The sequence below is a fragment of the Hemitrygon akajei genome, chromosome 3 (genome assembly GCF_048418815.1).
Source record: "Hemitrygon akajei chromosome 3, sHemAka1.3, whole genome shotgun sequence".
Taxonomy (NCBI): domain Eukaryota; kingdom Metazoa; phylum Chordata; class Chondrichthyes; order Myliobatiformes; family Dasyatidae; genus Hemitrygon; species Hemitrygon akajei.
The window spans coordinates 197,634,122-197,660,738 of NC_133126.1; the positions used below are offsets into that span (position 1 = coordinate 197,634,122).

The 26,617-nt window shown below is 43.4% G+C and overlaps 2 protein-coding genes across 2 annotated transcripts in view; both read right to left on the reverse strand.

Annotated features, from left to right (window-relative positions):
• LOC140725777 (AP-2 complex subunit mu) overlaps positions 1 to 7,816 on the reverse strand; it is an 81,572-nt gene extending 73,756 nt beyond the window's left edge. Inside the window, exon 1 of the mRNA XM_073041675.1 lies at positions 7,697 to 7,816. The gene's annotated coding sequence lies outside the window, so the exon portion shown is untranslated. The remainder of the gene's footprint in view (positions 1 to 7,696) is intronic.
• Positions 7,817 to 25,976: 18,160 nt separating this feature from the next.
• The window catches only part of dvl3b (dishevelled segment polarity protein 3b), a 167,290-nt gene continuing 166,649 nt past the window's right edge, over positions 25,977 to 26,617 (reverse strand). The window contains exon 16 of the mRNA XM_073041678.1: positions 25,977 to 26,002. Within this exon, the coding sequence (XP_072897779.1) occupies positions 25,992 to 26,002 (11 nt within the window). The 3' untranslated portion in view covers positions 25,977 to 25,991. The remainder of the gene's footprint in view (positions 26,003 to 26,617) is intronic.

A 26,617-nucleotide genomic window follows, 5' to 3' on the forward strand; every position in this document is an offset into this window, starting at 1 on the left:
CTTATTTATTAAGAGAATGAAGGAAATTGATGAGATTACTGGGATACTGTGATGTGTAGAGATGAATAAGGTTTTTCTCCAAGTACTTCAGGAGTAAATTTGAGTGGAGAAGTAGCACAGCTATGAGATGGAAGAACTCCAGTGAGCTCGCTTCAACCTTGCCCTGCCATGCCATCTGTGTGGAGTTTATAATTCCCGTGACTGTGCGGGTGCTCCAGCTCGGATCCACATCCCAAAGACATCTTAGCTGCCAGGGTAATTAGCCAGTGGAAATTAAGTAGGTGCAGGAAGAATTGATGATATATGGCCAGAAGACTATAGGGAAAATATATGGCATAACAGCAATACTGTGAGCCAGCACAGGCTTGAAGGTTACACGCAAAAACTGATCAGTTCAGGCATAATCTATGGAAAGGAATAGAGTCAACATTTCAGGCCAATACGCTTCATGAGTCCTGATGAAAGGTCAGCCCAAAATCTCAACTATTTATTCCTGTCTATAGATGCTGTCTGACCTACTGAGTTCCTTTGGCATTTTGCATGTGTTACTCTGAATGTCCAGCATCTGCAGAATCTCGTGTTTATAGACTTCATGGGCCTCCTTCCAAGTCAGAATTAAATGCAAAATCGACTGAGGGTTGAAATCGATAGGTATAATAGAAGTGAAAACAGATTACCTTACTGATAGCAGGGAAATGCAATCTGAAGCTCACTGTGGGACTACAATGACACCAAAGTAGTGAAGTTCAAGTTAGTTGTCAAGCAGTGGGACATGTTGAGGATGTTCACAAGGATGTTTCCAGGAATGAAAGGGGAACTTTTGACGGCTCTAGATCTGTACTCGCTGAAATTCAGGAGGATGCAGGGGAGGGGGGGGGGGGGGGGATCTTACTGTAATCTTTTGAATGTTGAAAGGCCTAGACAGAGTAGATGTGGAAAGGATGTTTCCCATGGTGGGAGAGTCTAGGACAAGAGGGCACAGCCTCAGGATAGAGGGGTGCTCTTTCAGAACAGAAATGCAAAGAAATTTCTTTAGCCAAAGGGTGGTGAGTTTGTGGAATTTGTTGCCACATGCAGGTCATTGGGTGTATTTAAGGCAGAGATTGGTAGGACATGGCATCAAAGGTTACGGGGAGGGTGGGAACTGGTGTTGAGGAAAAAACAGGACCAGCCATGATTGAATGGCAGAGCAGACTCGATGGGCCAGATGGCCTTATTCTGCTATAATATCTTAGGGAGTCAGAGACTAGAGAACAGAAATGGTGAATGAAAAAATGTTTCTGGAGGAAATGTGTACCCATTCAGTAACTGGGTAGCAAATAAGCATTTTGAGATTTAGAGATGGTTCAGAGATAAAAAGATAGGTGGAACTCAAGCAACACACACAAAATGCTGGTGGAACGCAGCAGGCCAGACAGCATCTATAGGGAGAAGCACAGTCGACGTTTTGGGCCGAGACCCTTCGTCAGGACTCAATGCTGTTTTTGAATAATGTTGGCAAAGATCAGCATACAGATGAGAAAAAGTGTGCAGGCTTATTTTAAGCCAATAATCATTTTGCCTTTTACACAAAGATTTAAAGACAAAGCCACCACCTGTAGCACAATGTATGAAACGGTAGTAAAGCTTTGTTTTGACCAGATTATCCTGTACCTTTATTTAATTCTATCTTCTGGCAGACCAAATTTAAATTGCAGCATCAAATCTCCATCAAAGCTAAACCAAGATTTAAAACATACTAGGCAAGTTTAAAGTAAATTCGTTATCAGAGTGCATGTATGTCACCATGTACTACCGAGATTTATTTTCATGCGGCCATTCACAAAAAATAATCAATGTGCAAAAGACAATAAACTCTGCAAATTGTAAAAAGGAAAAATAAATAAATAAATGATAGAATGCGAGTTGTGGTGTTCTTAAAAGTCAGTCTATAGGCTGTGGAATCAGGTCAGTGGTTGGGTTACTGAAGTTATATCACATCTGGTTCAAGAAGCTGATGGCTGAGGGAAAATAACCTAAACCTGGTGGCATATTTTAAGTGGAAGTTAAAAGTTTCTTTATTAGTAAGGGTGACAAAGGTTATGAAGAGTAGACAGGAGAATGGGTTGAGGAAGAAGATAAATCTGCAATGATGGAATAGCAGTGTAGATTTGATGGGTTGAATGGCCTAATTCTGCTCCTATGGCTTGTAGTCTTAAACCATACGCAGTAATGGTTCTTGCAACAACCTTAAATTATTGGAGCATCGAAAATGCATTGAACAGCATAAAAATCTCAGTATCCCTCTTACACCATTAAGAAATTCAGCAATATTAAAATGGATTGTTATTAAGTTGGCTGAGTTTGTGCATTCTTTACCAACTGCCCCCCCCCCCCCCCCGGAGTTCCAGTTTCCTCCTGCATCCTAAAGTCATGATAGTTGGTAGGTGCATATCTTAATATACATGTACACACCTCCAAGAGGATCACAGCCTTGTATGGTTTGGAGGCTTTCATGCCTCAAAGTGTGTTGGCTGGGGCCAGGGCTTTATGCTTTGGCTCTTGGTAGGGGCACCCATGCCGACCAGATCAAAGGGCAGAGGCAGATTAAAAGTTGGCCAGCTGTCCTCAGGGGTTCAGCTCAGGACTAACAATTTTGTTTTACCAGTCAGGATTGTTATGGAAACAAGAATGAAGAATCCTTCTATATCTGAGTGTGATGGTATTCCTGTGTCTCCAAGCTGGATCTTGCATGACTGACGTAGTGAAAACTGAGAGGAAGCTACTGATATGATGAGCGAAACACTGAACACTGTCAGAAATAAAGGACCTACACTGCTGCCCTAATTGTCAGTGGAATAATAGGCATGTACACTATCCCTAATGTAGGTGGCTGTTAGGAAAGTCAGCTTGAAAAGCACACAAACAAAATGTAGGAGAAACTCAGCAGGCTTGGCAGCATCTATGGGTTGCTGAACTCCTCCTGCATTTTGGGTATATTGCTTTGGATTCCCAGCATCTGCAGATTTTATTGAGTGTTGAAAGGATGTCATGTTTGAATGGTTATCAGTGGGGAGGAAACAGGATTGCTCCAAGAGCAGCTCTCAATGAGTTTCTACATCAAAAGGAGATCAGAGGTCAAATTAAAGAAGCTGTTTAGCTCTTAGGAAGATATTATACCAGTAAAGGTAATGCATCAAACAAGTTAAAACCAGACCAATGCACCACCCATCATTGTCAGTTAATTAGCCAACATAATCAAAGACGTCACTCACCCAGACATTCTCTCTTCCCCTTCCATCAAGCAGAAGACATAAAAGCCTCAAAGCAGAGACCACCAGGCTCAAGGACAACTTCTATCCCACTGTTATCAGACTATTGATCCCTCAGTATGATAGACTCTTGACCACCCGGCTATGGCCCTTCACTTACTCGGTAACTGTGACACTTTATCCTGCATCTGTTATCATTTTACCCTTGTACTACCTCAATGCACTGATACAATGAAATGATTGCATAAATAACATGCAAAACAAGGTTTTCACTGTAACTTGGCACATGACCAGAAAAAGCCAAACCACAGACGCAAAAAAAATGCAGCCTATTAAATGTGACGATAAGGGCAAATACTAAAATATAAATACTACTTCATCAAATATATTTATACACTTGTATTCTATCTGTACTCTGTCAAGTAATGAAAATGAAGTACTGAGGAAAGCTAATACATCCCATGCCCATCCCCAAGCCTTTATGTTATTCAATACGACCTGCAGAAATTGTTTCCAAACTTCTACCATCTACTGCAAGTAAAACTTCATCCTAAATGGCTGGCTATATTTTATTTATTTTGATCAGGGATAGAGCATAAAACAGGCCCTTCTAGCCCAGCAAGCTGCACCATCCAGCAACTAACCCTATTTAACCCTAGCCTAATCACAGGACAACTTACAATGATTAATTAACCTATTAACCATACATCATTTGGATTGTGGGAGGAAACCAGAGCACCTGGAGGAAACCCACGTGGTTCACAGGGAGAATGTACTCCTTTGTACATTCTCCCTGTATATGAGAATAAGAGACATTGGCAGAATTGAACTTGAAATGCCCCGAGCTGTAATAGCCTGGCTTTAACCATTATGCTATTGTTAGGCCCTACTTTCCACGCTCCCATCAGAGAAAAATATTCCTCACTACCTAATCCATCATTTCCTCCTAGTTTGACCAAATCAACCACTAGAATAATTTCTAAGATCTACAACACTTATGCTAACTTAACAGTTGAACACCAAGTATCACTTAGAGTTCATTATTCAAGTGACATGCTGCAAGATGTTCAAACGCTACTAGGATAAATTGACAATGGGCATGGATAGGGACAGCAAAATGCCATATAGCTAGCCTCTACACATCTCTGGGACAGACAATTCCAGATATTCAGCTCCCTTAGGCACAATTAATGGTAGCCATCTCTCCAGAGTTGGTTCAGGTTCTACACCATGGACTGCTGCACACAAAAATCAGGTTAACATTCTAACTCCAGTCAATTTACATTCACAGCTGCCAAGATACGTTAGTTTGACTACGTCTAGTGGTATCAAGGAGGGAATGGCACCCAGTAACATTCCCCTCATTGAAAGGTAGCAATGAACCTTGGCATTCAATGCAGCTGGCAGAAGGAAGGAAACAAGTACATGACTCAGTGCCTCATTACAGAAGGAGCTTCTCTTGGCATTTCACCCTTTCAGTGCAGCACTGGCGATTAATACATGGGGCCCAATGGGCTAGTGATGAGCATACTACCTGCACTGACAGGATGTCAGTCATACAGCACAGGAAAAAGCCCTTCAGCCCAATTGACCCATGCCAATCAAGATTCCTATCTAAACAGGTTCCATTTCCCCAAATTTGGCCCATATCCTACTAAATTTTTCCTATCCATGTACCTGTCCAAGTTCTCTTTTAAAGGTTGTTACCTCAACCACTTCCTCTTGCTGTCAATTCCACATACTGATCACCTTGTCTTGGTGTAAAAGTTGCCCTTCAGTTTCCTATTCAATCCTTCCCCTCACATCCTGAACCTATATTCTCAAGTGAAGACACACAAGACTGCAGATGCACGAAGTGCTGGAGTGGCTGAGAAGATGTTGGAGACAATTATGAAGATAAGGTCTCTGGGTACTTGGAAACACTTTATAAAACAGGCTGCAGTCAGCATGGTTTCCTGAAGGGAAAATATTGCTTGACAAACCTGTTGGAATTCTTTGAAGAAATAACAAGCAGGATACTATAGTGAGAGTGCAGAGGAGATTTACAAGGATGTTGCCTGGATTGGAAGACATACCTTATGAGAATAGGTTGACTGTACTTGGCCTTTTCTCCTTGGAGCAACGGAGGATGAGAGGTCACCCGATAGAGGTGTATAAGATGATGAGGGACACTGATTGTGTGGATAGCCAGAGGCTTTTTTCCCAGCTAACATGAGGGAGCAGGGTTTTAAAGTGCTTGGAAATAGGTACTGAGGGGATGTCAGGGGTACGTTTTTCACAGAGTGGTGGGTGCATGGAATGCATTGCCAGTGGCAGAAGCGGATACTATAGGGTCTTTTAAGAGCCTCTTAGATAGGTACATGGAGTGTAGAAAAATAGAAGGCTATGTGCTAGGGAAATTCTACACAGTTTCTAAAGTTACATGGTTGGTACAACATTCTGAGCCGAAGGGCCTGTAATATGCTGTAAATTTCTATGTTCTATGAACTCAGCGGGTCAAGCTGCATCTATGGCATCACAAAAACAATGTTGCGCTCAACATCAGCAAGACGAAAGAACTGATTGTGGACTTCAGGAAAGGAAAGTCAGGAGAACTAACACTAGCCTTCATTGAGGGGTCAGCTGGGTGAGCAGCCTCAAGTTCTAGGTCAAAACATAGAAAACCTTCAGCACAACACAGGCCCTTTCGCCCACAATGCTGTGCCGAACATGTACTTACTTAGAAATTACCTAAGGTTACCCATAACCATCTAGTTTCCTACGCTCCATGCCCCAACACTCTGAAGCAATTACAAATAAGGCACGTCAACAGCTCCACTTCGTTAGGAGTTTGAGATTTGACATGTCACCAAAAATATTTTCACCAGATGCACTGTGGAGAACATTCTGATTGATTGCATCACAGCGTGATACAAGAGCTTCCAACGCACAGGATCACAAGAAGGTATAGAGGGTTTTAGACTCGGCCAGCTCAACACAGGGAAAAGCTTCCCCATCAAGGTCATCTTAAAGAGATGCTGTGTCAAGACGGCAATATCCATCAAAAAGGACCTCAAATGCAGGGCATACTCTCTTCTCGTTACTACCATTGAAAGATACAGGGGCCTGAATACCAACGATCAACAATACAGGAGCAGTTTCTAATCCTCTGCCATCAAATAACTGAATGGTCCATGAACACCATCTCATTACTCCTTTGCACTCTTTATTTTAGCAATTTATAGATTTTATGTTTTGCAATGTGGTGCTTCCATGAAACTATAAATTTCGTTCACATTTCAGAATCAGGTTAAATATCACTGACATATGTTGTGAAACTGTTATTTTGCAGTGCAATTCAAACAAAACTATCTATGACAATAAGAACTATATGCATGTAAAAATTAAAGATGTTGGGCAAAAGATAGCAAGGTGGTATTCTTGGATTAGTTCACTGTCTGTTGAAAAATCTGATGGAGGAGGGAAAGAACTACTCCAAAACATTCAGTGTGTCTTCAGGCTGCTGTACTTCCAGCTCAATGGGAATATTGTAATAATCTGATTCCATGGGAAACCTTATTTGGCATTTCATGCCAAGACCCTTCACTTGGACTGGTTAGCAGTCCAGATGAAGGCTGACGACATAAAATGTCAACTGTCCATTTTCATCTGCAGATGCTGCCTGACCCAGAGTTCCTCCAGTACTTTGTGTGTGGCTCTATGCCCTATAGTTTCTCACTCCCCAACTCTGTCTTTACACTATCCACCTCATGATTACCCTACTATAAGATCACCCCTCATTCTCCTACAAGTTCTAGCCTGCCCAAACTCTGAGCTCCTGCAACAAAGTAGTGATGAAAGACCTCGTCCCCTTCCCTTCACAGACGCTGCCCCTCCGCAGAAGCTCCTCCAACATGTTGTGCGTTTTGCACCAGATTTCCAGCATCTGCACTGTCTCTCCTATCAAAGATTGATCCATGCAACCTTAGCAGCTGTATTCCATCTCTCCTGTATGGTTGGGCAGGGTAAAACTAGATACAATATTTGCGGGTGCAGCCTCGCCATTGGCGACAAGCACCTAAAGGATAGGGGCGCACCCTGAACTCGCAGCAGCAGCGAGAGGCCAGCCAGTTGGAGTCTCCTCACCAACAACCCCGGGTCGGAAAGCAAGGATAGGGGTCTGCCAACTGAGGTACCGGCGTCCTCCAACACCTCCAACCCTACCCCAAAATCCAAAGACAAGTATCGACGCCCACCAGCCGCCGAACAGGGGAGTTGATGTCCTCACCATCACCCCACCCCCTGTGACCACCCTCCACAAAATGTCCGCTCTCGGCCTTGCCGGGGGTAGCTGCGCTCTCCAGCGGCAAAGGCCACGGGGAATGTCCGAGCGCCCGAGTGTGGCAGAGGCCACCGAGCGCAAAGCCACCGCAATGAGTGAAAACCCCAGCTCCCCCGTCTCTCACCTGCCGGTGCTTCCGGCTGCTCCTCACAAAATGTCCGCCGCCGCCCTCCTACCCGGGCTCAGCTGGCGCACCGGCCACGTGACGACAACACGCACAAGACGTCAAGACGCCTCCGAGGAGATGGTCATGTGACATCGCCCTTCTCATCCCTCCCACCCTAGATCTTCGATGTCCCGTTTCTTCTGGGATAATACACTCCAAGGTGGTTTTCCTGGTGGAGTGCAGGAACTTCGATTATTTTATTTTATTTTATTTTCAATGATGCTTCCACGGCGATTACAATTCAAACGTATTTATGAACGCCCAGTTCAAAACAATTTATAGTTTCCCAACGTCATTCAGCTAGACTGTTCATGTTTATTGTCATAGGCAAAAACACCATGACACATGCCCAGGATATAAACTCAAAGGTAAATACCCAAAGAAGAACACCAAGACCCATGGTACGAACACCGGCTTCAAGATTTCTGAGGATCTAACCTGGTCCCAACATATCGATGTAGTTATAAAGAAGGCAAGACAGTGACTATATTAGGAGTTTGAATAGATTTGGCACGTTTACAAATACACTCAAAAACTTCTATAGTTGTACCATGGAGAGCATTCTGACAGGCTGCATCACTGTCCATAATGAAGGGCTACTGCCCAGGATGGAAAGAAGCTGCAGAAGGTTGTAAATCTAGTCAGCTCCATCTTGGGTACTAGCCTGCAAAGTACCCAGGACATCTTCAGGGAGCGGTGTCTCAGAAAGACAGCGTTCATTATGAAAAACCTCCAGCACCCAGGGTATGCCCTTTACTCACTGTTGCCATCAGGTAGGGGTACAAAAGCCTGAAGGCACACACTCAGCGATTCAGCCACAGCTTCTTCCCCTCTGCCATCCAATTCCAAATGGTCATTGAAGCTTTGGACACTACCTCACTTTTTTAATATACAGTATTTCTGTTTTTGCACATTTAAAAAAATCTATTCAATATACGTAATTGATTTACTTGTTTATTTATTATGTTTTGTTTTATTTATTATTTTTTTCTCTCTCTGCTAGATTATGTATTGCATTGAACTGCTGCTGCTAAGTTAACAAATTTCATGCCACATGCCAGAGATAATAAACCAGATTCTGATTCTGATGGATACAAAGCAGTAAACACACTCAAAGCAAAAACACCACGATACACACCCAGTGTGTAGAAACATAGAAAATAGGTGCAGGAGTAGGCCATTCGGCCCTTTGAACCTGCACCGCCATTCAATATGATCATGGCTGATCATCCAACTCAGAACCCTGTACCTGCTTTCTCTCCATACCCCCTGATCCCTTTAGCCACAAGGGCCGTATCTAACTTCCTCTTAAATATCGCCAATGAACCGGCCTCAACTGTTTCCTGTGGCAGAGAATTCCACAGATTCACTACTCTCTGTGTGAAGAAGTTTTTCCTCATCTCAGTCCTAAAAGGCTTCCCCTTTATCCTTAAACTGTGACCCCTCGTTCTGGACTTCCCCAGCATCGGAAACAATCTTCCTGCATCTAGCCTGTCCAATCCCTTTAGAATTTTATACATTTCAATAAGATCCCCCCTCAATCTTCTAAATTCTAGTGAGTATAAGCCTAGTCGATCCAGTCTTTCTTCATATGAAAGTCCTGCCATCCCAGGAATCAATCTGGTGAACCTTCTTTGTACTCCCTCTATGGCAAGAATGTCTTTCCTCAGATTAGGGGACCAAAACTGCACACAGTACTCTAGGTGCGGTCTCACCAAGGCCTTGTACAACTGCAGTAGAACCTCCCTGCTCCTGTACTCAAATCCTTTTGCTATGAATGCCAACATACCATTTGCCTTTTTCACCGCCTGCTGTACCTGCATGCCCACCTGCAATGACTGGTGAACTATGACACCCAGGTCTCGTTGCATCTCCCCTTTTCCTAATCGGCCACCGTTCAGATAATAATCTGTTTTTCTGTTCTTGCAACCAAAGTGGATAACCTCACATTTATCCACATTAAATTGCATCTGCCATGAATTTGCCCACTCACCTAACCTATCCAGGTCACCCTGCATCCTCTTAGCATCCTCCTCACAGCTAACACTGCCGCCCAGCTTCGTGTCATCCGCAAACTTGGAGATGCTGCATTTAATTCCCTCATCTAAATCATTTATATTGTAAACAACTGGGGTCCCAGCACTGAGCCTTGCTGTACCCCACTAGTCACTGCCTGCCATTCTGAAAAGGTCCCGTTTACTCCCACTCTGCTTCCTGTCTGACAACCAATTCTCTATCCACATCAATACTATACCCCCTATACCGTGTGCTTTAAGTTTGCACACTAATCTCCTGTGTGGGACCTTGTCAAAAGCCTTTTGAAAATCTAAATATACCACATCCACTGGCTCTCCCCTATCCACTCTACTAGTTACATCTTCAAAAAATTCTATAAGATTCATCAGACATGATTTTCCTTTCACAAGTCCATGCTGACTTTGTCCGATGATTTCACCTCTTTCCAAATGTGCTGTTATCACATCTTTGATAACCAACTCTAGCATTTTCCCCACCACCGATGTCAGACTCACCGGTCTATAATTCCCCGGTTTTTCTCTCCCTCCTTTTTTAAAAAGTGGGGTTACATTAGCCACCCTCCAATCCTCAGGAACTAATCCAGAATCTAAGGAGTTTTGAAAAATTATCACTAATGTATCCACTATTTCTTGAGCTACTTCCTTAAGCACTTTGGGATTCAAACCATCTGGCCTTGGGGATTTATCTGCCTTTAATCCCTTCAATTTACCTAACACCACTTCCCTACTAACATGTATTTCCCTCAGTTCCTCCATCTCACTAGAGAAACACGCCTGTGAAACTGTGAAACACACCTAGTGCGTGAACAGCGTGAAACACGCCCAGGGGATAAACACCATCACACACAGTGTGTAAACCCTGTGATACACACTCAGAGTGTAAACACCAATACAGTATACACAGCCAGTGTGTAACACAAGGATACACACCAGGGTGTACATACCATTATATACAACCAGTGTGCAAACAGCATGATACGCACCCAGGGTATAAACACTATGTATCACACCCAGGTGTGCCAACACACTGATACACATCCAGGGTTTAAACAGCATAATACACACCCAGTGTGAACACCATGATACACACCCAGGGTGTACACACCACGATACACAAACAGTGTATAAACAGCATGATAGACACTCAGTGTGTAAACACCATGATTCACACCATGACACATACCTGGGGTATAAACACTATGAATCACACCCAGGTGTGTAAACATCCTGATACACACCCAGGGTGTAAACAGCATAATACACACCCAGTGTTTAAACACCATGGTTCACACCCAGGATGTAAACACCATGGTACACAACCTGGGTATAGACACCATGAATCACACCCACATTGTAAACCTTAAGACACACACCCAGTGGGTGAACAGCATCGTGCACACCCAGCGTGTGAACACAGTCATACACACCCAAGTGTGTAAACAATGCGATACACACCCAGGGTACAACACTGAGATACACAACAAGTGCGTAAACACCACGATTCACACCCATTGTGAAAACAGCATGATACACACCAGGGTATAAACACTATGATACACACCCAGGGTGTACACTCCACAATACACAACCAGTGTGTAAACAACATGATACACACCCGTGGGTAAACACCATGGTACACAAGTGTGTAAATACCATGATTCACACCCGTTGTGTAAACACTGTGATACCCAGCCAGTTTGTAAACACCACGATATACCCCTAGGGCATAAACACCATGATATACACCCAGGGTGTATACACCATGATACACATTATTCACATCCAGTGTGTAAACACTATGATACACACCCAGCATGTTAAACATGGTCATAGCTCCCAGGGTGTAAACAACACGATACAAACCCAAGTGTGTAAACACCATGATACACCCCAGGGTATAAACACTATCATACACACTCAGGTGTGTAAACAATGCGATACACACCCAAGTGTGTAAATACCATTATTCACACCCAATATGTAAACACCTTCATACATACCCAGGTGTGTAAACAATGTGATATACACCCAAGAGTGTAAACACCATGATACACACCCAGGGGTAAACACCATCATTCACACCCAGGGAATAAACACCATGATACACACCCAGGGTGTAAAGACTATGATACACACCTAGTGTGTAAATACCATGATACACACCCAGTGTGTAAACACCAGTATAAATACCCAGGGTAGGAATATTGTGTAAGCTTGGTTTTCCAGCAACAACACCTGCTTTCCAAGCATAAATTGAACTTAAATTGTCTTTAGCATTTTGATTTGTTACCCTCATCGCATCTATTTTCTTTTTTTGAATTGCTGCTCTTTAAGTAAATATTGCCAATTTATTAAGGTTGTTGTCTATTGTCGTATAGTTATTAAATACATTTAGTGGACCATCTTTACGTATAGATTCCAGATGTTTGAGCCATTGTTTAATTGGGGTGGTCATTTATTTGGGACAACTCTTAAGGAACAAAAACTAATTGAGAAAGTAACTGGGATGCTCTTCTTTTCTTTGGGACGCTATGCTGCTTAATTGGTACTGGAAACTCTTGCCAAACAGTTGCTAACTGATGTCAGTCGCGTGCTTTTGCATGCCCGTTGGACACCACACTATGCTTTGAGCGGTAACCTGCTAATTAGCGTCAATTGCATGAGCTAGTTCTGAAATAGTAGCGATTTTTGTCACTGATAGTTGCCGAGAAAATAAGCAGTATGGCAATTCGGAACTGTATTGCTCACTGCAGCATCAAGCATTCAGGCTTAGAGATGCCAGAAATGGCCAGGAGTGAAAATGAAATGATTTCACCACTTCAACAAGTTAGGAATTATGAAGAATTTAAAGGCATCTTGAACATTACAATGAAAATGAAGATTTGAAGAATGCAGTCACCTGAAGCATTGTATGAAGGCAGTCCATTATCTGCATAAGACCATAAGATATAGGAGCAGAAGTAGGCCATTCAACTCATTGAATCTGTTCTGCCTTTCAATCATGGGCTGATCCGATTCTTCCAGTCATCCCCACTCCCCTGCCTTCAGCCCATACCCTTTGATGCCCTGGCTAATCAAGAACCTACCTACCTCTGCCTTAAATACACCCAATGACCTGGCCTCCACAGATGCTTGTGGCAACAAATCCCATAGATTTACCACCCTCTGACTGAAGTAATTTAGAACTGCATCTCAGTTCTAAATGGACGTCCTTCAATCCTGAAGTCATGCTCTCTTGTCCGAGAATCCCCTACCATGGGAAATAACTTCGCCTTATCTAATCTGTTCAGGCCTTTTAACATTCGGAATGCTTCTATGAGATCCCCCCTCATTCTCCTGAACTCCAGGGAATATAGCCCAAGAGCTGCCAGACGTTCCTCATACAGTAACCCTGTCATTCCTGGAATCATTCTCGTGAATCTTCTCTGAACCCTCTCCAACGTCAGTATATCCTTCCCAAAACTGCACGTAATACTCCAAGTGTGGTCTCACAAGTGCCTTATAAAGCCTCAAAACCACATCCTTGCTCTTATATTCTAGATCTCTAGAAACGAATGCCAACATTGCATTCACCTTCTTCATCACCTGGAGGTTGTCAACCTTTAGGGTATCCTGCACAAGGACTCCCAAGTCCCTTTGCATCTCTGCATTTTGAATTCTCTCCCCATCTAAGTAATAGTCTGCCCATTTATTTCTTCCACCAAAGTGCATGACCATACACTTTCCAACATTATATTTCATTTGCCACTTCTTTGCCCATTCCCTGCCTAAACCATCTAAGTCTTTCTGCAGGCTCTCTGTTTTCTCAGCACTACCCGCTCCTCCACCTATCTTTGTATCATTTGCAAATTTAGCCACAAACCCATTAATCCCTTAGTCCAAATCATTGACATACATCATAAAAAGCAGCTGTTCCAATACCGACCCCTGTGGAACTCCACTGGTAATCGGCAGCCAGCCAGAATAGGATCTCTATTCCCACTCTCCGTTTTCTGCAATAGGTGTCTGCACTGATTTTGTTCATTTACAACGATCAAAAGAATTAGGCAAATGCATTCCTCGGTCGGTAACTTATTGGAATTAATACACAGTTTTATAGTAGTGTGGACTTATTGGTGGTGTTCTAATTTGTTCTGCATTTCATTTAAATGCTTACTCAGTTGAACATTTGTATGTCTTTTTTATACCTTTTAACTGTTTCCATGAATCTTTGCTCATTGGGGCAGCAGTTTAGTTGGGCTAAAATGTACTGATCCCAATGCGTCCCAATTAAATGGAATACACTGTAGATCATAAAATACATTTAAGCTACCTCATTTAATATACTTAAGATACAGTTACCTAGATTATTGCCTCGCAGAGGAATGAAGACTTTTGGGGGAAAATGCATGTAGGTGGAGCTCAGTCCATGGCCAGACCGGCCATGACTCCATCGAATGGCAGAGAAGGCTCGATGAGCCAGGTGGCCGACTCCTGCTCCTAATTCCTATGTTCCTTATTTTCTCATTGGAGCATTGGAGAAGGAGGGGTAATCTTTTAGAGGTGTGCAGATTGTTTAATTATTTAATGATACAGCACAGAGTAGGCCATTCGGGCCCTTTGAACTATGCCACCCTATCAGCACCCGACAAAGCCACTTAACCCTAACCTAATCACGGGACAATTAACCTACCCAGTACGTCTTTGGACTGTGGGAGGAAACTGGAGCACCTGGGAAAAACTCATGCATTCCACGGGAGAATGTACAGAGGGTGCTGGAACTGAACTCCGACCTCTGGACTCCAAAATGCCCCAACCTATAATGGAGTCATGCTAACCGCTACACTACCATGGTGCCATGTTGATTAGGGATATAGACAGGGTGAATGTACACAGTCTTTTTCCCAGGGATCAAGAGCAAGAGGGCATAGGTTTAAGGTGAGAGGGGAGAGATTTAATAGGAACCTGAGGGCCAAATTTTCTACCTGGAGGGAGGGTAGTCAGCGTATGGAATGAGCTGCCAAAGGAAATCATTGGGGCAGGAACATTAACAACATTGCAAGAGTATTTGAACAAGTTGATGTATAGGAAGTGGGATTGTGGGCACATGAAGTCAATTGGCTCTAATTTAGACAGTAATCTTAGTCAGAAGGGGCCAGATGGGCTGAAGGGCCTGACTGTGCCATATTGCTCTATGATTCTGTGACTCATCATCTCCACCGAGATTATTCCTTAACAGCGGAGAATTGCCTCATCAAAATTGCTTTGTCTCAATGGTACGGCAGTCATTGAACTGTCCATTCTTGAGTGACACGGCAGCAAATCCAAAAGACTGAAGAGAAAGGTTAGATCTATTTGTCACATGTACCTCAAAATCATCATTTTGTATCAGTGACCTACACTGTATGGGGCTGAGCTTAAGGAAACCCACAAGACTCCTACAGACAGTTGTAGGAATTGAACCCAGATTACTGGTGCTCTAAAGTCTAACACTACCTGCTACACTACACATTCCATTCTTACAAAGCTGTAAATCAGCTAAGTATCAACAAGTTGATACATGCAATTATTATTTTTATTATTATTACTACATGGAATTTACGATATCATTAAATTACTGTACGATGTACCATATCCCAGTTAACTTTTCCTAGCCACGTTCCTGTCCAAGTACTCTTTAAATTACTATGTAATTTAGTTAGACATAATTTATGGTGTAAAGTAATCTACTGCTTTAAGTACTTTGCCACAACTCTGTGAGAATGTATGAGGCATTTTTGATAACTCTGGGTCTGTACTTGCAGGAGTTTAGAAGAATGGGGGAGGGGGGGATCTCATTGAAACCTATCAAACATTGAAAGGTCTAGATGGAGTGGACGTGGAGAAGATGTCTCCAATAGTGGCAGAGTCTCAGACCAGAGGACGCAGCTTCAGAACAGAGGGATGACTCTTTAGAACAAAGATGAGAAGGAATTTCTTTAGCCAGAGGGCGGTGAACCTGTGGAATTAATTGCTATGCAGGGCAAGTCATTAGGTATATTTAAAGCGGAGGTTGATAGGTTCTTGATTAGTCAAAGATAATGGAGAGAAGGCAGGAGAATGGCATTGAAAGGTATAATAAATCAGCCATTATGAAAAGGCAGGGCAGACTTGATGGGCCAAATGGCTTGGTTCTGTTCTTATGTCCTATAAACTACAAAACCCTCTAGCAGTGCATCTGCAGGGAGAGGCAGCCATGGATTGAAAGTACAATGTGAAATAAATGGCGACCATGAATACAAACAAGAATCAATTTTCAATCTGGGACTAAACAAATTAACACCATTGTCTGCAAAGAGAGTACAAGGGAAGGTTGAATAGGTTAGGACTTAATTCCCTAGAGTGTAGAAGAATGAGAGGGGACTTGAAAGAGGTGTACAAATTATAAGGGGCATAGATAAGATAAATGCAAGCAGGCTTTTTTCCACTAACGTTGGATGAGCCTAGAACTAGAGGTCACGGGTTAAGGGTGAAAGGTGAAACGTTTAAGAGTAATATGAGGGGAAGCTTCTTCACTCAGAGGGTGAGGTGAGTGTAAAATGAGCTGCCAGAGAAAGTGATGGATACATGTTTGATAGCAATGATTAAGAGAAGTTTGGATCAGTACATGGACAGACGGGGTATGTAGGGCTTCGATCGAGGTGCAGATTGATGGGACTATGCAGAACAAGAGCCCAGCACAGACAAGAAGGGCCTGTTTCTATGCTGTAATGCTCTGTGACTCTATGAGCACACCACTATCTACATAATACAGGGAAATATGGCTCAGACCCACCACTTCACTTTGCTTCTTGGAAACATGGCTCTCTCCTGCCATTTTGGACACAATGCTGTAGCTTGATGGCTTCATCGTTCTCTGGAAAGACAGGACCACTGAGTCTTTTAAAGGGAGTGTAGGGGTAGGGTGTATGCTTCATCCTGCTGCACAGACTGGGCGCTTTTGTCTCAGTACTGCTTACCCAACCTGGAACATCTAGCAGCCAAATATCATCCATTTTATATGCCAAGAGAGTTTTCTGCCATCTTCCTGGTAGTGGTGTACATTCCACCTCAGGCCAATGTCAGTCAGGCACTGGAGGAGCTGAGCATTGTGATCAGCAGTCATGATGCCTTCCCTGTCATTGCAGGAAATTTTAACCAGGCCAGCTTGAAGACTTCTCTGAGCAACTTGTGTGGAACCAGAGGAGCCAACACATTTGATCACCGTCAAAAATGCTTACTGTGCCATCCCATGCCAGCACCTTGGAAAGTCCGATCACTTGGCTGTACTTCTACTCCAGGTGTGTAAGCAGAGACTAAAGACAGGACCACCAGTGGTGAGGACCAAGGAGGTATGGTCAAGGGAGGCAGTAGAACAGCTACAGGAATGCTTTGAGTCAGTGAACTGGATGATATTCAGACAGTTGTCACCGACTTCATCAGGACCTGTATGGATGTGTGTGTGCCTTCGAGATCAAACATACCCGAACATTCCCAAAATAAAAACTGTGGATGAACAGAGAGATTTGTAGTCTGCAGAGGGCTAGGTCTGTAGTATTCAAGGCTGGTGATCCAGAACTATTCAAGAAGTCCAGGTACCCTACTTTAAGAGCAAAAAAAGACCCAATTCTGATTGAAGATAGAGACGGAACCAGATGCAGGACAACTCCAGCAGGGTTTGCAGGCATTACATCCTACAAAGTGATACTAACATCATGAATGGCTGTAATGCTTCACTCCCAGATGGACTCAATGTCTTTTTAGCTTTGAAAGGGAGAATAAAACTAGACCTGCGTGAAATCCTGCAACATCTGGTGACTTGTGATCTCTGTCTCGGAGGCCAAGTCAGAACATCTTACACGAGGGTGAACCCTCGCAAGACGTCAGGCCAAGATAGTGTACCTGGTAGGGCACTGAAAACCTGTGCCGACCAAATGGCTGGAGTGTTCAAGGAGATTGTCAATCTCTCATTGCTGCAGTCAGAGGTTCCCACAGTCACACCAGTGCCGAGGAAGAGCAAGGTGAGTTGCACTCACATCTACTGTGATGAAATGCAGTGCTTTCAGAGGCTGGTCATGGCTAGAAGCAACTCCTACCACCTAAGCAAGGACTTGGACCTGCTGCAACTTGCATATCACCACAATAAGTCTACAGTGGGTGTAATCTCACAGGCAGTCCCTTCGGCCTTGGATCACCTGGACAACAATAATACTTCCGCCAGGCTGCTGTTTATTGATTACAGCTCAGCGTTCAAATATCATACCCTCAGTACTAATCAACAAGCTCCAAAACACAGGCCTCTGCAACTAGATCTTTGAAGTCCTCACCAGGAGCCCACAGTCAGTGCAGCTCGGAAATAACATCTCACATTTCACTTTGCAATGTACGTGGGACAAATAAACTTAACCAATCAATCAGTTAGAACTCCAGGCTGAGCTGAAGCTCTAGGTTTGCTTTGTATCTGAAGGAAATCTAAATGGTTACAGAGAGAGCAAGGGGGCTCCACACAAACAGCCAGAGGTCTTGTAGTCTTGCCACCAAACATCAGTAATTCTGAGCCTCCGATCTGATGGCATGAATATCGATTTTTTTTCTCTAATTTCCATCAATTTTCCCCCTCTCTTTTTCCATTCACCATTCTGCTTCTTCCTCTCGTCCCCTTCTCATTTCCTCACCTGTCCATCATCTCCCTCTGGATCCCTATCTTCGTCCCTTTATTCCATGGTCCAATGTCCTCTTAAATTAGATTCCTCCTTCCTCAACCATTTACCTCTTCCATCTACTACCTCCCAGCTTCTTACTTCTTTCCTCCCTCTGTCACCCACCAACCCAACTGGTCTCACCTATTAACTTGTATTCCTTCCACTTCCCCCACCTTCCTATTCTGGTTTCTTCCCCTTTCCTTTCAATAGACAATAGACAATAGGAGCAGGAGTAGGCCATTCAGCCCTTCGAGCCAGCACCACCATTCACTGTGATCATGGTTGATCATCCACAATCAGTACCCTGTTCCTGCCTTCTCCCCATATCCCTTGACTCCACTATCTTCAAGAGCTCTATCTAACTCTTTCTTGAAAGCATCCAGAGAATTAGCCTCTATTGCCTTCTGAGGCAAAGCATTCCACAGATCCACAACTCTCTGGGTGAAAAAGTTTTTCCTCAACTCCGTTCTAAATGGCCTACCTCTTATTCTTAAACTGTGGACTCTGGTTCTGGACTCCCCCAACATCAGGAACACGTTTCCTGCCTCTAGCATGTCCAATCCCTTAATAATCTTACATGTTTCAATCAGATCCTCTCTCATCCTTCTAAATTCCAGTGTATACAGGCCCAATCTTTCAACATATGACAGTCTCGCCATCCCAGGAATTAACCTCGTGAACTTACGCTGCACTCCCTCAATAGCAAGAATGTCCTTCCTCAAATTTGGAGACCAAACCTGCACACAATACTCCAGGTGTGGTCTCACCAGGGCCCTGTACAACTGCAGAAGGACCTCTTTGCTCCTATACTCAACTCCCCTTGTTATGAAGGCCAACATGCCATTAGCTTTCTTCACTGCCTGCTGTACCTGCATGCTTACTTTTAGTGACTGATGAACAAAGACTCCTAAATCTCATAGTACTTCCCCCTTTCCTAACTTGACACCATTCAGATAGTAATCTGCCTTCCTGTTCTTGCCACCAAAGTGGATAACCTCACATTTATCCACATTAAACTGCATCTGCCATGCATCTGCCCACTGAGGTAAGAAGAGCAGCTGAGGAGAAGTTGTGAGAGTGTAACTAGAAAAGTGAATGGAAAAAGAGAGAAGGTGGAGGGGGAGAAGTTACCCAAAGTTAGGGAACCAATGTTTATGCCAGCAGTTTGGATATTCTGGTGCTGTCTGTATGGAGTTTGCAGGTTCCCCCCGTGACCATGTGGGTTTCCTTGGAGTTCCCCAATTTCATCTGCATCCATGGATATGGATTATAATTGGTAGAAAAGTGGAACTAGTGTAAAAGAGTGCTTGAGGGTCATTGTGGAGTCAATTTTTTTTCAAGATGGTACAGGAGATACATAGTGACATTTTTCAGGCTGCTCACAAAACTTCTAGATAGACTTCTTCTGGAACAGCTATTACCCCTTGACCATCAGGCTCCTGAACCAGCACGGATAGCTTAATTCACTTCAACGCTGAGCTGATTCCACAACTTATAGATTCACTTTCAAGGACTCTTCAACTCATGTTTCCAAAACTATTTATTATTCATTTATTATCATTATTTAGTTTTTCTTTTTGTATTTGTTCAGTTTATTGTCTTTTGCACATTGGTTGTTTGTCTGTCTTGGTGTGAAGTTTTTCATTGATGCTATTGTGTTTCTTTATATCTACTGCAAATGCCTGCAAGAAAATGAATCTCATAGTAGAACATAAGACAGACAGACAGACATACTTTATTGATCCCGAGGGAAATTGGGTTTCGTTACAGTCGTGCCAACTAAAAATAGTGTAGAAATATAGCAATATAAACCATAAATGATTAAATAAAAATAAGTTAATTATGCCAAGTGGAAATAAGTCCAGGACCAGCCTATTGTCTCAGGGTGTCTGACACTCCGAGGGAGGAGTTGTAAAGTTTGATGGCCACAGGCAGGAATGACTTCCTATGACGCTCAGTGTTACATCTCAGTGGAAGGAGTCTCTGGCTGAATGTACTCCTGTGCCTAACCAGTACATTATGGAGTGGATGGGAGTCATTGTCCAAGATGGCATGCAACTTGGACAGCATCCTCTTTTCAGACACCACTGTCAGAGAGTCCAGTTCCACCCCCACAACATCACTGGCCTTATGAATGAGTTTGTTGATTCTGTTGGTGTCTGCTACCCTCAGCCTGCTGCCCCAGCACACAACAGCAAACATGATAGCACTGGCCGCCACAGACTCATAAAACATCCTCAGCATCGTCCGGCAGATTTTAAAAGGACCTCAGTCTCCTCAGGAAATAGAGACGGCTCTAACCCTTCTTGTAGACAGCCTCAGTGTTCTTTGACCAGTCCAGTTTATTATCAATTCGTATCCCCAGGTATTTGTGATCCTCCACCATGTCCACACTGACCCCTTGGATGGAAACAGGGGTCACCGGTGCCTTAGCCCTCCTCAGGCCCACCACCACCATGACATATATGTACTTCAATAATAAATTGAGTTTGTACTTACCTTGTGTAATGCCCTGGTTCACATTTTTACTGTTATGCTGCAGGTATTTCATTTAGCAGTCTGTAAGAACAGACACAGGCTGTCTTCAGCCTGCCTTATGCAGCCAAGGAAACCGGGGTGTTTCACTTGTAATGGGCTGAAGGGCCTGTTTCTGTGCTGTAGGCTTTTGGACAAGTTATGTGCCTGAGAAAAGTTTAAAAAAAAAGTGGGGGACCTTTTACATTCCTTTCAACACACCCACATCAATTCAGTATTTGTGCAACATGGTTCCTGAGTTACTGCAAGTGAGAGTGACAAACCTTCGCACACCAAGCTCGAAATGTGAAATGACCAGTAATGTTATTTTGGTAATGTTAATTAAGGGACAAACAGAAATAATATAGTTTTTTTTAAATTGTCATTGTGGACAGCACAGGGCTAGCATAACTCCTTACAGCACCAGTGATGCCTGAAGAGGTTTGCATGCTCTCTCCATGACCGAGCTGATTTTCCTCCAGTTGTTTCAGTTGCCTCTTACATTCCAAAGACGTATTGAAGGTTAGTGAGTTGTGTGCATAATATGTTGGTATTGGAAGCATGACAACATTTGTGGGCAGCCCCCAGCACATCCTCGGACTGTGTTGGTCATTGACACAAATGTTGCATTTCACTGAATATTTCAATGCATGTGAAAAATAAAGGTAATCTTTACTTGAGACATGCCCCCTGACCTTTGCTTGGTCAAACATTAAGGCTTGGCCACAGTCAAAAACAGTGTTGGAGACTCGACTCCGCATATCCCCTTTCGTTAAACCTGTTCTCATACAAACTTCAACCAACAAGTAACAGGATTATGACGTCTAAATGTGTAACAAGACACACTGGCAAATTTCTACAGATGTACCATGGACAGCAGTCTAACTGGTTGCACCATCTGGTATGGAGGGGTCATTGCACAGAATCGGAAAAAGGTGCAGAAAGTTGTAAACTCTGCCAGCAGCATCAGGGGCATTAGCCTCACCATCAAGGAGGTGGTACAGGAACCTGAAAACACACACTCAACATTTTAGGAATAGCTTCTTCCCCTCCATCATTAGATTTCTGAATGGACAATGAACCCATGAACATTACCTCAGTGTTTTTTACTTCTCTTTTTGCACTATTTATTTATATACATATTTTTCTTGTTGTAATTTATAGTTTTTATTATTATGCATTGTGAAGTACTGCTTCTGCAAAAAAAAAAATTCACGACATATGCCAGTGATATTAAACCTGATTCTAATTTATTTTCTGAAGTTAAAAAAATCAATATCATACAAATTTCATCTCTAAGTTCGGGTAATTTTTAAAGAGTCCAGATACAGCATTGGGTCTGTTAGTTAAACACAATATAACTATTTGTCATGTAGAACTCTACCTTGTAGATTCAATACTCAAGAGAAAGGAATCTCAGAGTGTAGATTACCTTCTAAATTTGTCAGAAAAAAGCAACAACCTGTTCATTGAAAAGACTCCAGCAGCCCTCATTCCAAACTTTTTATGCGAAGTTAGATTTTAGAACACTGAACAATACAGTCCTTTCAGCACACAAGGTTGTGCCAAACTTTTAACCTACTCCGAGAGCAGTCATAGAACACCAGGACAATGGCCCTCCCTACCCCTCTCATTCACATACCTATCCAAATTTCTATTAAATGTTGAAATTGAACACCCCTCTGGGTGAAGAAGTTTCCTCTTCACCATTTCACCTTTTACCAATGACACGTGACCTCTAGTTCAAGTCTCACCCAACCTCAGTGGAAAAAGCCTGCTTACATTTACCCTATCTATACCCTCATAACTTTGAAAACCTCCATCAAATCACACCTCATTCTTCTGCACTCTAGGGATGAGCTCCAACCTATTTAACCTTTCCTCATAACTCAGGTCCTCAAATCCTGACAACATCCTTGAACATTTTCTCTGCAGTCTTTCAACCTTAGTGACATCTTTCCTGTAGGTAGATGGCCAATACTTATACAATTTCAATATAACATCCCAACTCCTGTACTCAGTACTTTGATTTATGAAGGCCAATGTACCCTATTCCTGCACTCAGTACTTTGATTTATGAAGGCCAATGTGCCCTACCTACCTGTTTCAAGGAACTATTGATCTGTATTTCCAGATCCCTCCATTCTACTGCTCTCCTCAGTGCCCTACCATTCACTCTGTAAGTCCTACCATGTTTGGTCCTCCCAAAGTGCATTAAATTCCATCCTCTGTTTCTCCAGCTGGTCCAGATCGCACTGCAAGCTTTGATAGTCAATCTCTCCCACATCATCGATAGATTTTTTGGCAGTACCACAACCAGTGTCTCTCATCTGAGTTCCAGCAACGTGGGGTCAATCCTAACCTCGGGTGTTGTCTGTGATTCTACAGCCATTTGACGGTTCCTCCATTTCAAAAAGAGTGCGCTGGTTCATTAGTTACCCCCGGTATGGGAGTATGATGGCACATGAATGAGACTAGGCTACAGGGCATTGGGGGGGGGGGGGGGAAATATTGGACCAATGGGACTGCTCCATGAGCTAGCAAAGTCTCCTGGGGTCAAGTGACCTCCTTCAATATAAGATCATAAGATATGTTTGTGATGTTTCTGAGTGTGTCCACAATATCCTGAAATGGAGGGGGGGGGGGGGGGGTGAGCAGCCAAAGGTTGTGGTACATATTGGTACCAACGACATAGGTAGAAAAAGGTTGGAGGTCCTGAAAGCAACATACAGAGAGTTATGAAGGAAGCTGAGGAGCAGGACCCCACAGTTAGTAATCTCAGGATTGCTACCTATGCCACGTGACAGTGAGTATAGGAATAGAATGAGGTGGAAGATTGGAGCAGGGCGCAGGGGTTCAGATTTTTGGATCATTGGGACATCTTCTGGAGCAAACGTGACCTGTACAAAAAGGGCAGGTTGCATTTGAATCCGAGGGGGACCAATACCCTGGCGGGGAGGGGTGTGTGTGCATGTGTGCCCTCAGTCCTCAGGGCACCATCATGAGCTAGCTAGCTAATGCTTTTGGGGAGGGTTTAAGCTAGATTTGCAGGGGGGTGGGAACCGAAGTGAAGAGGTAGAGGATGGGGTGGTTGGAGCACAAGTAGAGACAGGTTGTAGGGAGTTTGTGAGGAAGGATAAGTAGATGTTAGAGCAAAGATGCACTCAGCTTGATAGTTTGAGAGTTGTCTATATTAATGCAAGGAGTATCATAAACAAGACGGATGAACTTAGAGCGTGGATCAATATATGGAACCATGATGTTGTGGCCATTACAGAGACTTGGATATCTCAGGAGCGGGAATGCCAGGCTATAGATGTTTCAAAAAGATCAGAGAGGGAGGCAAGAGAGGTGGGGGCATAGCAATGTTAACTACAGAGAGTGTCACAGCTGCAGCAAAGGAGGACGTCATGGACAGATGGTTTACTGAGTCAGTGTGGGTGGAAGTCAGAAACAGGAAAGGGGAAATAACTCCTCGGGTTGTTTTTTTTATAGACCCCCTCAATAACAACAGGGCTATTGAGGAGCAGATAGGAAGACAGATTCTGGAACGGTGCAATAATAATAGGGTTGCTGTGATGGGAGATTTTAACTTTCCTAATATTGATTGGCATCTCCTTAGCGCAAGGGGTTTAGATGGGGTGGAATTTGTTACATGTGTTCAGGAAGGTTTCCTGATGCAATATATAGATAAGCCAACTAGAGGAGAAGCTGTACTTGATCTGGTATTAGGAAATGAACCTGGTCAGGTGTCAGATCTCTCAGTGGGAGAGCATTTTGGAGGTAGTGATCACAACTCTATCTCCTTCACCATAGTGCTGGAGGGGAATAGGAGGAGACAATTTGAGAAAACATTTAATTGGGGTAGGGGGAAATATGATCCTTTAGGCAGGAACTGGAACATAAGTTGGGAGCAGATGCTCTCAGGGAAATGCACGGCAGAAGTGTGGCAAACGTTCAGGGAAACTTTGCATGGAGTTCTGCACAGGTATGTTCTATTGAGGCAGGGAAAGGATGGTAGGATAAAAGAACCATGATGTACAAAGGATGCAGAAAATCTAGTTAAGAAGAAAAGCTTACAAAAGGTTCAAGAAACTAGGTACTCTTAGAGCACTAGAAAATTACAAGGTTGCTAGGAAGGAGCTTAAGAATGGAATTAGGAGAGCCAGAAGGGGCGATGAGAAGGGCAAGAGGATGAGCTTTGTGTGAACACGACCAATCAGGCGCAACAGTGGAAACGTGTGCATGGAGTCAGAGGAGGTAGCGGGGGTATTTAATGAATACTTTGCTTCACTATTCACCAAGAAAAAGACCTTGGCAATTATGGGGATCATTTACAGTGGTCTGAAATGCTTGAGCATATAGACATTAGGAAAGAGGATGTGGTGGAGCTTCTTAAAAGCATTAAGTTAGATAAGTCACCGGGACCGGATAAGATATACCCCAGTGCTACTGCGGGGAGGAGATTGCTGAGCCTCTTGTGATAATCTTTGCATCATCAGTGGGGACGGAAGAAGTACTGGAGGATTGGAGGGTTGCAAATGTTGTTCCCTTGTTCAAGAAAGGGAGTAGAGATAACGCAGGAAATTATAGACCAGTGAGTCTGAATTCAGTAGTGGGCAAGTTGTTGGAAAAGATCCTAAGAGGCAGGATTTATGAGCATTTGGAGAAACGTAATCTGATTAGGGATAGTCAGCATGGCTTTGTCAAGGGCAGGTCGTGCCTTACGAGCCTGATTGAATTCTTTGAGGATGTAAGAAAACACATTGAAGGTAAAGCAGTGGATGTAGTGTATATGGATTTCAGTAAGCATTTGATAAGGTCCCCCATGCAAGGCTCCTTCAGAAAGTTAGGAAGCATAGGATCCAAGGAGACCTTGCTTTGTGGATTCAGTATTGGCTTGCCCACAGAAGTGCTTGTAGATTCTTTGTATCCTGCATGGAGGTCCGTGACTAGCGGCGTTCTGCTGGGATCTGTTCTGGGAACCCTCCTCTTTTGTGATCTTTATAAGTGACCTGGATGAGGAAGTAGAAGGGTGTGTTAGTAAGTTTGCTGATGACATAAAGGTTTGGGGTGTTGTGGATAGTCTGGAGGGTTGTCAGAGGTTACAGACAACATGGATAGGATACAGAACTGGGCTGAGAAGTGGCAGATGGACTTCAAACTAGGTAAGTGTGAAGTGGTTCATTTTGATAGGTCCAATTTGAAGACAGAATATAAATGGTAAGATTCTTGGCAGTGTGGAGGGTCTGAGAGATCTTACAGTCCGTGTCATAGGACACTCAAAGCTGCTGCCCAGGTTGACAGTGTTGTTAAGAAGGTGTATCAGCCGTGGGATTGAGTTCAAGATCTGTGAGGTAATGATACAGCTATATAAGACCTTGGTCAGACCCCACTTGGAGTACTGTGTTCAGTTCTGGTCACCTCACTACAGGGAGGATGTGGATACTATAGAGAGTGCAGAGATTTACAAGGATGGAGAGTGTGCCTTATGAAAATAGGTTGAGTGAACTTGAACTTTGTGGCTGATCTGTTTTCCCTCTCAGCCCCCTCCCCATCCCTTCAATACCCTGACTAATCAAGAATCTATCAACCTCTGCCTTAAATACACCCAATGACTTGGCCTCCAC